The sequence below is a fragment of the Cariama cristata genome, unplaced genomic scaffold (assembly GCF_000690535.1).
Source record: "Cariama cristata isolate BGI_N322 unplaced genomic scaffold, ASM69053v1 scaffold21349, whole genome shotgun sequence".
Lineage (NCBI taxonomy): Eukaryota > Metazoa > Chordata > Aves > Cariamiformes > Cariamidae > Cariama > Cariama cristata.
In genome coordinates this window covers 12156-28914 of record NW_009636620.1, presented here as the reverse complement: position 1 = coordinate 28914, position 16759 = coordinate 12156, and the positions used below count along the sequence as shown (strand labels likewise).

At 45.8% G+C, this 16759-nt stretch overlaps 1 protein-coding gene across 1 annotated transcript in view; it reads left to right on the top strand.

Moving 5' to 3' along the window:
• LOC104167665 (EH domain-containing protein 3) overlaps window positions 1-16759 on the top strand; it is a 28859-nt gene that overhangs the window by 2993 nt on the left and 9107 nt on the right. Inside the window, exons 2-3 of the mRNA XM_009707986.1 lie at window positions 4165-4341; window positions 9363-9460. Of these exons, the coding sequence (XP_009706288.1) occupies window positions 4165-4341; window positions 9363-9460 (275 nt within the window). The remainder of the gene's footprint in view (window positions 1-4164; window positions 4342-9362; window positions 9461-16759) is intronic.

Sequence of the window (16759 nt, the reverse complement as noted above, 5' to 3'; positions counted from 1 at the left end):
ATTCCTGCTTCCTGCTGTATCCTCTCTTCTTGCTCACTCCCCTTTCTCTCCTCAGCATACATTTGACTGAGGCTTTTCTGCAGGGCTGGGGTCTGAAAGGCTGTAATGGTGAGGGCAAGGCAACACCTTTACCTGGGAATATCTGACAGCCACAGCAGGATGTCACTGGAGCCTGCCTTTATAACATTATTGCTTTTTATATTTCCTGTAAGAGGGTGGGAGTGCAGGACAGAACATTACTCTCCTAATTAACTTAGATTCCATGGTCTTTTCTAAAAATAATCCTGGCTTCTGTCCAGCCATCCTGCTAATAAAATAAACAAGCCTGCCAGAGCCCTACTAACTGTCAACATGGCTTGCTTTTCTGGTGTAGCCACCCCTTCCTCCTACAGCTAATCATTTACACGTCCTGGTCTCTCCAGACTGTTTGTCACAAGCTATGCACAGAGCTCCGGTGTGACCTCCCTGCGTGGCCCTGAACCTTTCATCTCGTCCTGCGCCAGGCAGTTGTCACCATTTCCTCCCGCTCTGCCCTTCTTCCTTTTCCTGCTCTGCATCACCTCTGCTGCCACACACAGCAGCATCCTGCACAGCTCCTGCATGACTCATCATGGCCAAACAGCCCCTTCCCCCACATCCTGCAGCACTGCTGCCCAGAGAACCTGGGATCTCCTCGCCTGGCTCCTACGCTGCTCCAAACCTACCTGGGAAAGGGTACCCCAAGCCAGGCTAGCACTTCTGTAGCTTTCCTGCCCTTGTCCCTCACCTTTCTGCTCATCAGGAGCAGGGACAGGCCTGAAATGGGGCAAACAGCATGATCCTCCCAGCCACATACCAACTCCAGACATTTCTCCAAAAAGCAGATTAGTCATTTAAAAAAAGAAAATTCACCTCTTGCCCAACATGCTCTGCAAGCTTCCCCAGTCTGGCTGGAGGTCACTCCCCTGGGTCCTTGGAGGTGTTCAGCAGCTCAGAGGAAGGCGTGCTGCACTGGCAGGAGAAGTTGCTCACTGTTGGTCGGTGTTTTCCACAGCCATTGTTTGCTCTTGTGTACCAGAAATCCCCAGAAATGTGACAACTGCATGTGTTCTCTAGCTTGCTTCTGCTAGTAGAGGCCGCCTGTGTCACTGCCTAGCAGAAGTGCCTTCCCCTATCAGACAGTGTTAATAAATCCCCTTGTATTTGTCCTGTGTACAATGAGATTCTTGTGCTGCAGACACCCTGCTGCACAATGTACCCGAATCTCCCAGAGAAGCCTTACTTAAAATAAATGCCATGATACTAGACAGTGCAAATCTTCATCTCTCTGATTTCATACCACTTGTTGCATATTAAGTCAATTAACATTGGCTTGTTGCTACTTCTGTATGAGAGTGCTTTTGTTGGGATTTTTTGTTTTGAGTCTTATACAAGAAATAAACACAGAAATGCTTTGAAACATTAGCTGAGTGGAGCTATGATAAAATTCTTTCAAGCAGCCTGGCTGGAGAAGGAATATTGCTATTGCATGCAGGACTTTTGCTTAGACTTTCTTGGAAGCTTTGTCTATCAATGACAAACAAAACCCCTGGCTTTTTTTTCCTCTCCTGTTGCTCAAAAACTATCATATTACATATGCATCTCAAACCTGTAAAAAAACAAGCAGGTTATTATTATGGCAAGGCTGTGACCTGGCACTGGGAGTAAGGGGTGTTTCTCAAAAGCACTTCACTTGTTGTATTTGACAGTTGTTGTCACTACTTGTTTCTTTTCTCTCTAGCATTTGCAAGGGGAGATCTCAAAGTTTTATTCCTATGGATTCAGTGAATGCCCGTCTGTCTGTCACTTTTAAATATATTATATCAGACCAAAAGCAAAGTGGCAGCAGAGGAAAGTCAATAGCAGTGACTGGCATCACAGCAATGTCCATCAGGGGCTAACATTTTTGAATTGCCATCCAGGAGGCATGAGCTTAGTTTCCAGAGTCTGTCCTAGGCTTCTAACCTAGCAAATCGTTGTTTCAGTGTAAAGAGCTTTCCAGGGAATGGAGCCAAGAACATTCATATGATAGTCTACAGAGCCCTTGGTGGGAGAAAAGTAGCTCCTCCTCGTTCTTGGTTGCTGCAAGCTAGAAGGAAGTTACTGGAGCTGCTGGGAAGGTGTATTGTGGTCACCAGCCAGGGAGGTGGCACACACCAGCATTAGCTACAGTCTGCTGTTGTTAAGTAATAACCCACTTTTATAGGAAAGCTTGAGGAACCTCTGCATGGGCTTTAGGTAGATAGGACATATCCACCCTAGTATAGGAGGTCAGAGGGCTGTTCCCTTCCTGGAATTCTTCCTGGGTTACTTCAATATTTTGGGAACTGCTAAGCAGCTGCTGTTTCATCTCAGAGTTGCTCCCATTAAGAGAAGTCACTTCTGGTGACAGTCTGGCAAGCACAGGACTTGGAAACCACTTTGGATGAAAGATACAAGAAAATACATGATAAAATACCAATAAGGGAGGTGGTCAGCTCTTAAAGGAATTCTGGATATCATTGCTGGAGTTCTTGCTGCAGCCATTCTCCTCATTAATGTGTACCAAGCCAGATAGGTAGCAGTCATTTGCAGTATATCCTGGCGATGTCCTTGCTTTTTTTACCTTTAGATCCAGTTGATTTGACCCTGTCCATTAAGGACTGAAGATGCATTTGCTGACATGGTATCAGTAAATAGCCCTGCTTTTGCTGAACAAGCACAATTTTTTGTTATTCCTAAAACTGGATGGTAATTACCTCTGTTAAAATGCTGATGAAAGCAGAAACCCGAAGAAGTTATCACAAGCCTTCAAGCCAGTGGTCCTGTGGTACCTCACACAGGAACTTACCCTTTCTGATAAGACTCGCCCAAGGGAACCATTGCTAACATACTGTTGTTAAACAGTGAAACACACTGGTCTCAATCATGAAAAATCTTCACCCCTTCTTCCATTTCCTTTTTCCCCATCCTCTGAATCTACTTTTAACATCACTGCAATTCCTTATTTATATATTTATCCTTCTTCTTTCTACCTACTAAAGATTATTAGGTCAAGCAACGGAAGAGGAAGTGCCAGCTATCTGTTGGCAACAAGCAACACAGTATTATACTTTCATAACCTGGCAGTCATATGTTCCTCATGTAACAATCCAGAGCTTATCACCAGGTCAGGTGGTCCGACACCATCCCATACTGAGGGCTAGACCAGTTCTAGCTCAGTTTTGCAAGCCACATGGACACGATGGTCTATGATTTTCAGCACAGGGCCAGCAGGTGGGATGTTTTCTGCGCACACACATGCAAACACAGACCTGACCTCAGTAATGGCATTTGGCTCCTTCATAAGCCAAAGTGAACTGACCCGTGCACGCCGTTGACTCGCCCTGAATTTGGCAGGGTAAGTCAGGATGTGCTGCCAGGGTCCTATTCAAAGTCCTACAGCCCCACGGGTGACTATCATTCCCTGAAATTTGCCAAACTGTACCTTCAGAGAGGCTGCCAGAGGCTTAGGAAATAATAAGGGATGCTGTGCTTACTGTGCTATTTAACTTGATAACAAACATTGGGATATAAACTGCTATCCACATGCTTAATGCTCAGTATGCTCGAGCAGTTTGTATTGCAGATCTGTAGCTGCATTGCAGAAGCACACAGGAAGGGAGATTTGAGACTTCAACAATCAAGAACAGGAGAAGTTGGCATTTCAGCAACTGATTTGGACTGGGGGCTAAGCACATTAGTTGGATGAGTCTGCTGAAATGAGCAGCAGTGAAGTAATTGATATTGGCACCAAAGGCCAGTAAGGTTTCAGGATTAACTCTGTGATTGCAGTGAACTGCTGTTTTTACTTTGCTATGCTAAACCTGTTCCAAATGTCTTGAGGATTAAATACACAAAATGATCAAACATGATTAGAATCTCTTCCCAGCAGCTGTAATCTTCTCAATTTCTTAATCCACCCAAAATAAGAAAGCTTTAAATGTGGAGATCCTGAGTGGAAAAGCTACCATGACATTTATCAAGCGATTCAGCGACAGTGCTAAAAATAGTCTCAGAAGGATCCATACTCTTGATCTTCATAATTACACTGCAATCTTCAGTACAACTCATTTAGGACTTAGGCAGCTCACGTCTCATGCCCACACTCTGGTTTTTTGCCTACAGGTACCTGCTGGAGCAGGATTTCCCAGGCATGAGGATTGGACCAGAGCCTACAACTGACTCCTTTATAGCAGTTATGCAAGGAGATGTGGAAGGAATTGTTCCTGGAAATGCCTTGGTGGTGGATCCCAAAAAACCGTTCAGGAAACTCAACGCCTTTGGCAATGCCTTTTTAAACAGGTCAGTACTCAAGAACTTAGTTGCTCTGGAGAGTAAAGCTAGAACCTAATGAGCAGCATAGCTAGCAGCTTAAATGGATAAGGCATTACACTATTCTTCCCCCTCCCGCCCCATCCACATGGCTGATGCAAAGCCATTCCAGTCCTACTGGGTGCACATCAGTCACTCACTGAAGGGCAGATTAACAAATTCAAGTGGGACAAACCTTCATTGTAGCTGAACAAACAAAACAAAAAACACAGCACAGCCTGTCAGGCTCATCCTGTAGGAGTCTAGAGGTAAATCTCTTCATTACACTTCGGCCTCCTGTACTTTTATATTCCTAGCTTCTGTTCTGCCATCAGTTCAGTTCCCTGAGATTAAATAGTCCAACCAGATGTAGCCACTGAAGTCAGTAGAGAAGTGGAACTGGCACAATATGCACGCCTTTGCTTTCTTACATTTTTAAACATTGTTTGAATGTCCCCCTTGCAACAAAACCAGGCTCTCCCCATTCTGATGACTTATATGTATAAGCTCAGGTGCAAACTGATGACAGCTCTAATGTCTTTCCTGTAAAAAAAACTGTAGCAGGGCGTTTGGACAGTAGCTCTGTGACATGAGGAATGTAACCTTTCCATCCCCTAGGCCTAGCCCAACCATACTGAGTTTTGGATCTAGACCTTGCAGGAAGCCAGCAGCACACACCCGTATCCTAGATGAGCACAAACCAGGCTACAGCAGGCAGATAGGAACAAACCAGCTGACTACACCCATCATTGACACCTTCCCTGCTAACACAGTGTGGGAGATGTTGCAAACATGGCAGCTGCTCAGCCAGCCAACCAGGAAAGCTGGACTTTGGCTCCCTTTCTAACTTGCGAGCTTAGAGAGTGTCTATCCAGAGAGTGCAGCATCTCCTACCAGCATTGACCACAGGAGTGCTGGTGTAGGCTGCAGTGAGACAGGGAGGAGACCTGCAGAGAAGCATGGGGAGAAGCTTGGTGAGAGAAGAGGGACCTAGCTGGAGTCTCTACTATGCAGAGAATGTCACACTGCCTCTGAAAGCAATATCTGATCACTAAACTGGCTCATCATTCATATACATCAACATGGTCCTGCACCAGAGAGATTGAGATGTTTTCAATATTTTATAGGGCCCAGAACATCTTCACATGACCAACAGTTAGGTCAAGTGACTGCCTACTCCCTACACCAGGGGAGGAGGGTGGTTTGCAGTAAGAAAATAACAGGCCTCCTGCCTGGAGCGCAGATATAGTAGATGGAGAGAACATCATTCAGAGCAGCTCTGCTGATAGGAGAAGCAACATCAGGAGTAAGGAAGCTGTGCATGGAGGGCAAAAAAGCAAACACTCCTGAACTGGACTGAAAGATGTGTCCTGAATGCAATTTTCTCCTAATACAGGAAGGGATCTCCGCGTCCATTAGCCTAGTTCACTGTATCCTGCTGTCCTCTTGTTACTCTCCTGCTACTCTTCCTTCTCCTGTGAGGAAGGAGTCAAGTATGTGCCTGTGAGGACAACAGGGTTAGAGGGGCACAGCAGTGATTCAGCAGCAGGAGCACAGTCCTGCTAGAAATGCACGGAGTAGCCACAACAGCTACTTAACCCCTTTTCTCCTGACAGATTTAAAAAAAAAAAAAAGGATTAATGATTTCTAAACTGACATGCTAAAGGGGACTAGGTCAGCAGTGTGAGCATCACAGTGCTGAAAATGCAGATGGTAATACCCAGCTAATTAGGAAATTAAGTGCATGCAAGAACTGACTCAGAGGGCCAGAAGTTTAGCAGATGTAAGTCAGGGTGCACCCACTGGACTGGATCAAGCCACCCACACTTACCCCTGTTGTGAGCCTGACTTCTTGGTAAGAGACAATGCAGAGCTGTCTCTGCCTTGCACATATCTTGCTGCTGCTATGTGTATGCTAAGTCACTGACCTCTGCTAGGATTCTGTCATCAGGAAATTTGGAGAAGGGAGGTAATCTCTGGGAGCCACCCCTCTAAGCTGAGACAAGAGAGTGACCATGGGCAAGTCCACTTTACCGATGGGTGGTTAAAGGTAAAAATTGGCCACAAGCACCAGCGGAAAGGAACAGAGCAGCACACGGCAGTAGCATTCACACAAACTGTGCTGGTCTCAGCTGAGAGGTGGCAGCCCATGGCACTGTGTCCTGTGGGGTGCAGAGTCTGCTGCTCCAGGGGAGCTGAGTGGAGGAGCAGAAGGTGTGAGCATCCAGCCTCAGCTGGTACTCCCTTCCCGGCAGAGACTTGGATCTGCTGCCTTCCAGGAAGCCAGGGAAGAGTGGTACAGTCAGGATTTGGCTGGGAGACGGCAGCTAATTGTGCTGCTCAAGAGCCTGTCTCCTCCCTCCCTTCATTCCCAGGAGGTGGAGTGCCTGCCCATAACCTTCCTGGCTACGGGCGGAGATAGGGCTGACAAGCTGCCCCGGGCTGAAAGGAGGATAGCAGCTCTGCAGTACCCTATCTCCTGTTGGCCTCTCCTTGCCCTAGGTGGTTCCTGGGTATTGAGAGAAGGGCTTGTTTTCCTCACTCTGCTGGCAGTACCCCAGCTCCGGAGGGATCCCAGCAGAGAGATTACAGGTTGCACCTCGTTATCAGGAGGACTTGTTTGGCACCAAGGGCCTGGAGCAAAATCAAGAATCTCAACCATTACTTTCATATCACATTGGCTTGGTTGCAAGATTCCTCCCACCCCCAAAGTCTGTCTTGGGAAGCTAAGGTGGAGTCAGTCCCATTTTTGTGTTGTCAGCGGCAGGAGACATCATGGATAACAGGTTCCTCCTTCACCCCCATGCTTTGCCTGTAGAGGTAGTGAAAGTTGAGTTTGGCACCACGGGAGTCCCTTATAGAATCATAGAATCATAGAATCATTATGGTTGGAAGAGACCTCAAAGATCATCAAGTCCAACCTTCATATGGCCCAGACAGAATTAGGTCATGCTCCCTGCAGGAGCATGGGACAGCAGGAAGGCAGCAGCCTTAACAGCCAGAATGCACTCACTCATGCTGGCCTCTGACCTTATATCTGAAATCCCCTGGGGAGTACTTTCCCTAGAGAAATGGGCGGAAAATCCCCTTGCCCAAGCCATTTAACATTAGACCACAAGGATGCTCAGGGCTATAACAAGGGAGAGCAAACCTGCGCTGGCAGGACAGGGGAGTAACATGACTTCCTGAGCCTTTTGTTCTCTGCTGCTGTGCCTGGCACTCAAGAGAAGAATCAAGCCAGCCCCCTGCTTCTACATGAGGTGTTACACATTCAGAAATGCTCTCTGTTGCCTCCTGCCAAGCTGTGGATGGGGGAGCGGGAGGCTGTAATATGTGGTCTGAAATAGCTGACAGCTTAGGAGAGAAGATGCTTATCTAACCCATGAGGATTCACTCCTGTCAGAATCTTCTTGGAGTCATACAAGTAGAAAAATTGGGGTGAGGTTGTAGCATAGCCTGGAGGAGTTCATAGCTGGGGGGACTAGACCAGAACCAGCCACTCATCAGAGCACTGCAGGGCTCTCTGCCTTGACTGCATCTAGTGGCCCTTGGGCCAACCTCCATCCTTTTTGTGGTTCTGCTTCCTCGAACAGTAACATGTTTTTTATGCCTGATGTCACACCACCCTATTAATATGCATACGTACATATACACACACATATTTATAGCTGCTTGGAATGCCATCACAAAAAGGCTATCCATAAAACTCTACCGAGAGCCACGTAAGTGGATAGGCTTTTACTGTCCTTTGCTGTTACCAGCAACTGAAATAGATGAGCTGCAACCCACTAAGAACAAACACGAGTTACTCTTCTTAGGCATAGATTTGCATAGATACAAGATGGGGAACAACTAGCTAAAGAGCAATTACACAGAAATGGAGCTGCAGAGTGGGGAGGAGTGAATTACAAACTGAATGCAAGTCAACGGTGTCATACTGCTGTTAAAAAAAGCAAACATCTGAGATATATAAACAGGATTGCCATATGTAAGAGAGAAGGCGCAATCCATCTGCTCTGTTCACCACTGGCAAGGTCACAGCTGGAGTACCACGTCAGCGTGGGGCATCATGCCTGAAAAAATATGTAGAGCAGTTTGAGAGGACCCTAAGGAAAGCTGGAAGGGTCTTCAGGGATTTAGAAATGACCTGCAAAGGCAGCTAGAGAGAACTGGAAGAGACAAGGGGAAAAAAAATGACCTCTTTTCTTTAGAGGAAAGACTGAGGGGAGACAGGATAACAACAGTATATGTTGTGACAAGAGGGGAAAAAGAAATCGTTTTCCACATCTACTGTGTTTGAGACTGGAAGGCATTGTAGCATGGAAGATTTAGATTAGACATTAAGAAAAAGAGGTTTTGCTGTAAGGATAATTAAGTAATGGAGTAGACTCCCAGCAAATGTTGGCGAGTCTGCATTGTTACGGATTTGAAGAACACTTTAGACAAACATCTGATTGATCCTGCCTTGAGGCTAGAGGATAGACTAAGCAACTTCTTGAGATCTCATGCTGCCTTTGCTTTAGGATTTCCATGGTGCAAGAATAGCATACTTTCTGTCTGTTCAAGACCAGATTTGAAAGAGAACAAAAATCCTACAACATTGCTGATTTTTTATTTTTTAAATGAGTTGATTCAGTTCACTTGAGTTCAGGACTCTGCAGGGGAATGCTTAAGTGAAAGAAAACAAATACGAGTTCTTGTTAAAAATCTAAAACAGCAAATGAAAACGTTTGGATTTCCACATTTGTATTAATAATTCACAATTTGGGGGCCACAATAAAAAAACCTGTCATAGGTAATGACTGAGACCCATGTTCCAGAAGTAGCAAGATAGTCAGAGAAAGTGCTCAGTTGTGGCTTCTTTCTCATTTCTTTAAATCAACAGTAACTCCAAGCTTCAGCAGAAGACTTGTAAGTGAGATCAGAGCCTGGCTTGTCACATGCTGCCTGTGATGTTCAGCACATCATAAATACTTTTTGCTGTTATTTTAAACACATTTATTTTCACACAGGTTCGTTTGTGCCCAGTTACCTAATCCTGTGTTAGAGAGCATCAGCGTCATTGACACACCAGGAATCCTTTCTGGAGAAAAACAGAGAATTAGCAGAGGTAAGTCCCAAGTTCAGTTCTCTTCCAAACGACAGTAGTGAAAACCAAAAGGACTCCATACGAGTTTTGCCTCAAGCAGTACAAGCTGTAGACAGAAGTAGGAGCCTCTCAGAAATACAGCATGACTTTACCAATGTCCCTTCGGAATTGATTTGCAATCTACTATAGAGAATTTAAAAGCTTTCTGGGAAGGTTGCTGACAAGGTCAGCAGTACCTGTGTCACAGTCCAGTATTTCCCAGTGGAACAGATTTCCATCAGAAAGAGCCAATTAATACCTATCTGCTTTGCAGAAACACTTGCTTTCAGTGACTTACTGATGAACCATAGGCAAGGCTCCCATGGAAATCAACCTGTGTTCTCTCCAGTTGACCTAGCAGGTTTCTTGCACTGTCCAGGCTTCCTAAATTTAGCACAGGACTGGATTTGGCTAAAGAGCCATTGGCACCCAGGTTCCTCATTGCAGTGGGGAATCTGGAAATCCTGGGGATACTAAATGGATGTGACGAATAGCACAGAGTCTGTCAGTGAACTTCTGAGTGTCTCAGGTTGACCCTCTGAAATGGGCAACATCTTGATACTTTAAGCCTAACATCTGTGGTCACTTTCTGAGCTCTGAGGTAATGGTGGTATAGCTCACATTTCTTGCTGATTCCTTTGAGAAAGCTGGTAGCTATGCATCGTTTCATTGGAAGAAAGCCAAGAGGGGTAATTCAGGTTTAAGAAGATCAGTTCTCTTTCTCACTGCCTATTAACCATGCACAATTAAGCAGAGCAGCACAGGCTCTACCCAAAGTGCTGAGGCCTTTCCCATGTTTCGGTGTTCTGTCCCCTAAGATTCCTGATGACTCATGCCTTTCCCACTTTTGTAATACTCTTTTGCATTGAAATTGTTCTTGGAATCTTCCTTTTCTGTTTTAGTGAGCAGCCACCTTGCACAAAGCCAGGTCTTGTTTATTTTACTGGGATCTTCCACCACAGAGACCTTAGCTAAAGAACATTAGTAAAGCTATAAAGGACAGCTAGAGTTAGTCCAAAACTCACATTAAGCTTTTTCACCATGGGTTTCTGCACTGCTGAGGGATCATAAATTCCTTCCAGGCAGTCTACAAAAGGTAGCAAGATGTGCAAGCCTTGATCAGAAGGTTGAAAAACATGCTGTGCAAGCATTCTTCCCTTCAACAGAAAGTGTTTAAAAGTAGAGATAAACAAAAATTTGTATTACATAGTGTAAACATTTTTCAGTCAAAAAATGCTACTGAGAACAACCAGTTCTCTTGTGGAACCATCACTGAAGAAGACTTGCTTAGGAACAAATATTTTTTTCAAAAAAAAAAAAAAAATTGTGAGTCAAAATAGACCCATTTCAAGTCCCCCCAAAAGTTTAAATAGCCCCTTTTCCAAATCTCCTTACCAGTTCAAATCCTGACATATGTTACAAGATTTTCCTATTTTCCAGCCATTTCCAGTACTAAAAATATCATCCTGCAAAATGTACTGGCACTTCTTGCTCCTCCTTTTGCAAAATTTCTCTATCAGCCTCCCAGTAGGCCTTGGTGTCCCATTCCTGCAGCTACTCTAGGAAATGCCAGCAATGCCAGAACACCCCGATGCACAGCTCTGCACTGTTAGGAAAGTCACTGGTGCACTTTGGCTCGGGTCAATAACGCCTCTCCAAACATCTGGGAACAGCTGAGGGAATGTTCCTTATAAGCAGGGAAGGCTAAAGGGGAGCTCCAGTTCTCTAAGATTTTCCATGCTACACGTATTTGTAGGGCTGAAGGCCTGTCTCAAGTTCTTCCTGGACATCTTTTCTGCCCCTAGTGCAATTAAATGCTTGTGCATGGGCCCTGTGACTACAGTGTGTGGTCACTCCACCCTTTTGCCAGGAGGTGAGAACTCTAGGTGGAGCACAGCAACGTCCTGCTCATCCTGCCATCCCAGGAACTTGCTCTGCTACACCTCCAGCCAGACAAGGGGGCTGTCACAACCCGGCTATCAACTGACCTAATCACAACAGTGAAGAGTGCGGGGTAGGTGGGATCTCACTATGTCACCATTTGTATCCAGGACAGCCTGAAACTGGTCATGTGGGCCACATCAGATGGCCTTTCAATAGCTACAGGACAAGATCCTCATCTGGATTAGATCAACAAAGCTTTGTTGAAGCTGGCAGAACTCCAGCAATTTCTATCTGCAGGGGATTCAGCCCAGGGAGCAGAAAGAATCAAAAGAGTGCTGATGTTTAGGAAGGGCTACTGCCAGGCATTGGCTTGAGCTTATCTCAAGGAAGCTGGTGTTGGAAAGGCAGTGCTCACCTCCCAGCTCCCATGGAAGAGGAATAGGAAAAAGTGGTGAGGCTGGTGCCTTTGCCACCAAGCATACGAGCCAGCTGCCCTCATTAGCAAGTTGGTTTTGGAGGCAGATAGAGCAATAACATGGTTTCTAGGCAGAAAACAAGACAGTGCTCAAAACTGCTGACACAACAAAATGCTCCTGCTGTTCTATACCTTCCCAACCTGCTCAGATTTCACTTGGGAATGAAGCAAGACCTGAGGGAGTCTTACAGAGGTTTCCCAAGAAAGACTTCGAAGTTTCTTAACTGCTGGGAACAGAGGAGCTCTTCTTACTCCCATTGTTTGCTACTAGCAGGTTTTAAGACCCTCAGACTGGGGTACCTGTGATGCAAGGTCAGGGTAGGGAGTGGATAGTAAAGCTTTCTGTCATAAATTTGTGGGGAAAAGTAAAGGCACAAAAGATGTGGCAGGCTTTCCCAGCCTGCCCATCTCATGAGAACCAGCAGCATTTCTAAAAATAGGAAATTCCTCTCACTGGGAACATCACAAGTCTGTCTCCTTTCCTATTAGACATCAAGATCATTAGCTAATCTATACAGTCTCAGCTTAGCAGAACGTCACTGCCTTGTTGCTTTGGAAAGACTAACATGACAGATAACGTAATCCCTTCCCTGATGGACAGACAGCGTGCAGAAGCACCAGCATGCCAGTGTTAGTGCAAGCAGCAGTCAGCCTTGCATAGCCAGCATCAGGGCTTTGCAAATGCGTAGCAATCTTTCCTCCAAGGAACGCTGTATAATGCTGAGAAACAGAGCTCTGCACTCTGTCTCTTCCAGGACACCACTACATGATCATAAGAACCACTTTCCCCGCACAGAGCAGCCCATGAAGTTTCCCAGCAGCAGACCTGCAGGTTTAGGCCTGTTAAGCAGTTGAGGGTGATGCAGTCTGTCATAGTTGAAGTCCACATCCACTTGGCATGCAATGAGATCACCAGCACTGACACAGCTGCTGCTCTTAGGCTCTGGTGAAACGTGTAGCCAAGGAGCTGCCTGTAGCGATTTGTCATACTGAGCTCCTGTGACTCATGCACTTCTTCGTGGTGGGCACCCATGGTGTCACAGGTGTGGTAGCCAGACCCATGGGATACACAGGGTTCATTTACAGGCCTGGGGTGAAGCATTCACAGGATGTTATGGCCCAAAGCATTCTGCCCTTCACTGCTTCGGTATTATCCTTGCCTGGAGAACAGCCATTTCACTTCTGGTCTTTTTAACATACCGGGGCATGGATCTAAATCCACATGTAAAGAAGTAGTCATTGCATTGCCTTGTCCCTTGCTCTGTGTCCTTCTCCTTTCTTTTATTGTTTCCAGCTGAGCTTGAGGCAACAGCAGGCTGCAGAGATGCCCATAGGGGAGGTATTTGTACCAAAGCAGCACAATCTTGGCTGCTTTGACAATTTGATGATAATATGGATGCTACCTGTCTGCAAAACGCTGTTCTGATGTCACAGAATGAGCCCAGGCCATCCTGCTGGGGGGGAGATGAGAAAGGGATAACTGTACTGAAATAAGTGAGGACAAAGAGGAGGACCACGGGTCAGGTCCTGCAGTACAGCAGAGCCAGGGCAAGAGTTAGGACTTCCTCATAATTCGTCATCTTGTGCAGTCTGCCGTGCTAATTGAGCCACCTGGTAACAGCAACTCATGCACTTCAGTAGCAGTGCCATCCCTGGGGGGCTGAGCCTCACATGCTCTGCTAACTGTCAGTCTCGACCTACATATACCCCGAGCTGAGCAGATCCAAGTCTGCCAAGTTCAGCGATGCCCTGACCAAGTTGTATTTGATCCCTGTTTCAGGGTAGTACTTCCGAATACATCCTGAACACTTACTTCATCTTCACCCTATATATGTCACCTTCTCCCTTTCCCACGTTAGCAGTGAGCACAAGGTCCTAGCCAGGAGGTGAGGACTGGCAGCATCATTCCTCATCGACTTTCTTTCCAGTATGCACTATTCCAGCCTTTCTCCAGCCTTCCACCCAGTTCCATTCTGCTGGCTGCAGTGCAGCCCAGGCTTCCCGTAGACAGGGAAATAAAACCGCACCCTAGCCTTGCTGTGTCTCCTGTGAAGAAAGAATTCCTAAATGACCAGCAGCTTCAGCACCAGGGATATTTAGTCACTGACCTGCCTGACAGTGAGAAGAAAAATGCCGATGGCAACAGTCTTAGGCAGTGCAGAGCTCTCAGACTGACTGTGTCTCAAATAGCCATGCTTGGAAGGGAAAGGCAAATACCAAGGGAATTGGTGTTCTCCTACTTAGTGCAACATTGTTTAGGGTACAATGGTAACAAGAAAATATTTTTTCCAAAGAGTTTCATTGCGTGTGCTAGCAACAGCATGATACACAACTGAAAGTATCCACCCTGAAAGCCTCTAAAAGAGAGGCATTTCAAATATTTGCTATAATACTCCCTGCTGGTCATGTTTGCTTATATTTTGTATTTCACTCTGCCTGGGACGGTGAAAGTGCACTCGTTAGTTCTGACTTCCCCGTTCTCCTCCATTACTGCAGTGCAGTAGCTGCTCTGCCAACTTGCCTGATTTTATCACAGTCTCACAAATGCATGCTGTTCCACTGAAAGGCTCAGCTCATACAGTCACACTGTTCTGCACTTCCTCTAAGAGCAAGGCAAAAATGAGCTGAAAATTCTGCACAGTTGTTGTCCTTTTTGTTCATAGAAATAAGTGAAGCCACAAGCCTAACTTCTGACGTGAAAGCAGGACACAAACAAAAATTCAAGATTTTATTTGGGTTTTGGGAAGATCAAACCATGACATTGTTCAGGGAGAGGGGCTGTCTTCGTGAATGGAGTTGGAAATACTGCTATATTTTGCAGTTCCAGAACTGGAAGAGAAAAAAAAAATAATGCAAAAGAGCTAAGATTAAATAGCTGCACTGCACTTTTTTTTTAAAAAAAGTCCACTTAACATATAGCAAGCGCTTAATTTGTGTTACCAAGCAAGTCTGATTTTTAGAACAGCTGTTCAATTTGTCTGTTTTATTGTCCACTGTGCACTCCAGAAACGTCCTAAGTATCTGTTTCGTCAAGGAAAGATAGTCATGCCCATCAGTATCTCATCAATTTGCATTATTTATACCCATCATGTATTCTTTCAGCATCCTGGGTAACAATGGAGAAAGACTGTGTTTCCTGGTCACTGGTACCAGCTATCAGTTACTGATTGCCATTTCAGGCCACGTTTTCAAACATGATTTCTCCCCGGATTTAAACTATGTGTACTGGGAGAATTCAGTTTGTGTTTGGATGCTGTAGTAAAAAAAACTCCCTTGGAATTCCAGCTACGCATCAGCACTGCTGTGCGCTGACCTCTCTGGAAAACTTGGCTTATATTCAGATGCCTTCTGAGGTCTCAAAACCTGGCTAGGAACTGTTTTCAGGATTGGCCCAAGTACCAGGAAATGCTCAGTCCATCTGTCACAAGTGACAAAGATACAAATGTGTAAAGGGCAGAGGGGACAAGTTCTGCTGTGTGTACATAGAAGCTAAACAGGCAGTTGCAAGGAAACTGCTCTGAACAATTCTCTCACCAGTTTTACTCCACCTGATTTAAATATGCCTACTGAGGTTTCACTCAGTTTCCACTGACATAAATCAAGACCCCTGTCAGGCTCCCGGTCTCTTCCCAACCCTGAAACCCTTGCGGTAAACAACATGAAAGCAAAAGGCCACACAGCCTGCCACTCCAGGTACTGGTTGATGTTAATGGTAGCATTAGAAATCTGACACCCAACCATCTTTCCTGGCTGAGAACATAGGCAGATTTGCTGTGGTTTGAGTCCTTTTGCTTTTGCTTCAGAAACCTTTAAGTCTCCAAAACATATGTAATGTTTCCATTAAGTACTTGGTACTGAGGAGGAAGAAACGCAGAGCACTGGCTGGAGGATGTAGCTCTTACTGCTGTGAATCAGCAGCTCCAGGACAGATCATTTCTTTGAGCATAGGCAAAGGCAGAAGTGGTCGGCAAGCTGAGGCCTGCTTTAGAAATTATGACATGTAACATTCACAGAAATCTTTTCATCCTGAAGGACTTCTTTCTACTTCCCAACACACCCACAGATACACATTACGGGTATCTCTTTATATCTCCTTGGAAGGCAGCCACATCCAGAGAGGAGTACAGCATCTTTTTACAAAGATGGTTTAGGATGAGCTGCAGTGAGGTATATCCAATACTCATCCCTCGCTTTTCATCTTCCCTTCTGTCCTCTCCTTGCTAGTACCACCAGCTGCTCACCTTGAGAGAAACATGCCCAAATCTCTGTTCTCCCACCCAGTCCCAGGTGTTTCATCTCTCATACTCTTCCCTAGCACCTTCCTCTCTCCACTGCACTCGTCTCCGTGAGTCTCACAACAGCCACCCACCCTACTTCCCACTCACTTTGTGTGTCCTCAGAGGGATATGTTACCTCCCCCTCCCTTCCTCCCCTCATTTTCTTCTTCTGACCATTGTGTCGCCTTCCTTCTCCTTTGCTTATAGCCATCTGTCCCACTCAGGTAACGCCTGTCCTTCCTGGCACATTGTCCCCCTCCAGCATGGGCTGCCTGCTTGTTCTGCCATGACAGTCGTCTTCCCTGGACTTTGAAGGGCTTTCAGGCAGGACATCACTGCGACCAGTTAGCCTAAGCCTCCAAACCCTCTTATTCAATTTAAAAGCCCAGATCAAGTCATTAGCTCGCTGGAATAAGCATTCGTTTCATCTCCAAGAGCTGCTCCCTCTCTGGATAGTCAGTGTTCGCTGAGCCAACTATCCCATCTTCTGATGCTGTCCTCAGACACACAGAGCCAGTCTATCAGCTGACAACAGGGACACAGCCATAAAACTCTGCCTTATAGAGGCCTGCAATCTAGACTGAATTTTTCAATCTCTGGATAACATCAGCTTTAGAAGGATGAGAAGGGAGCTCCCAGTGACTA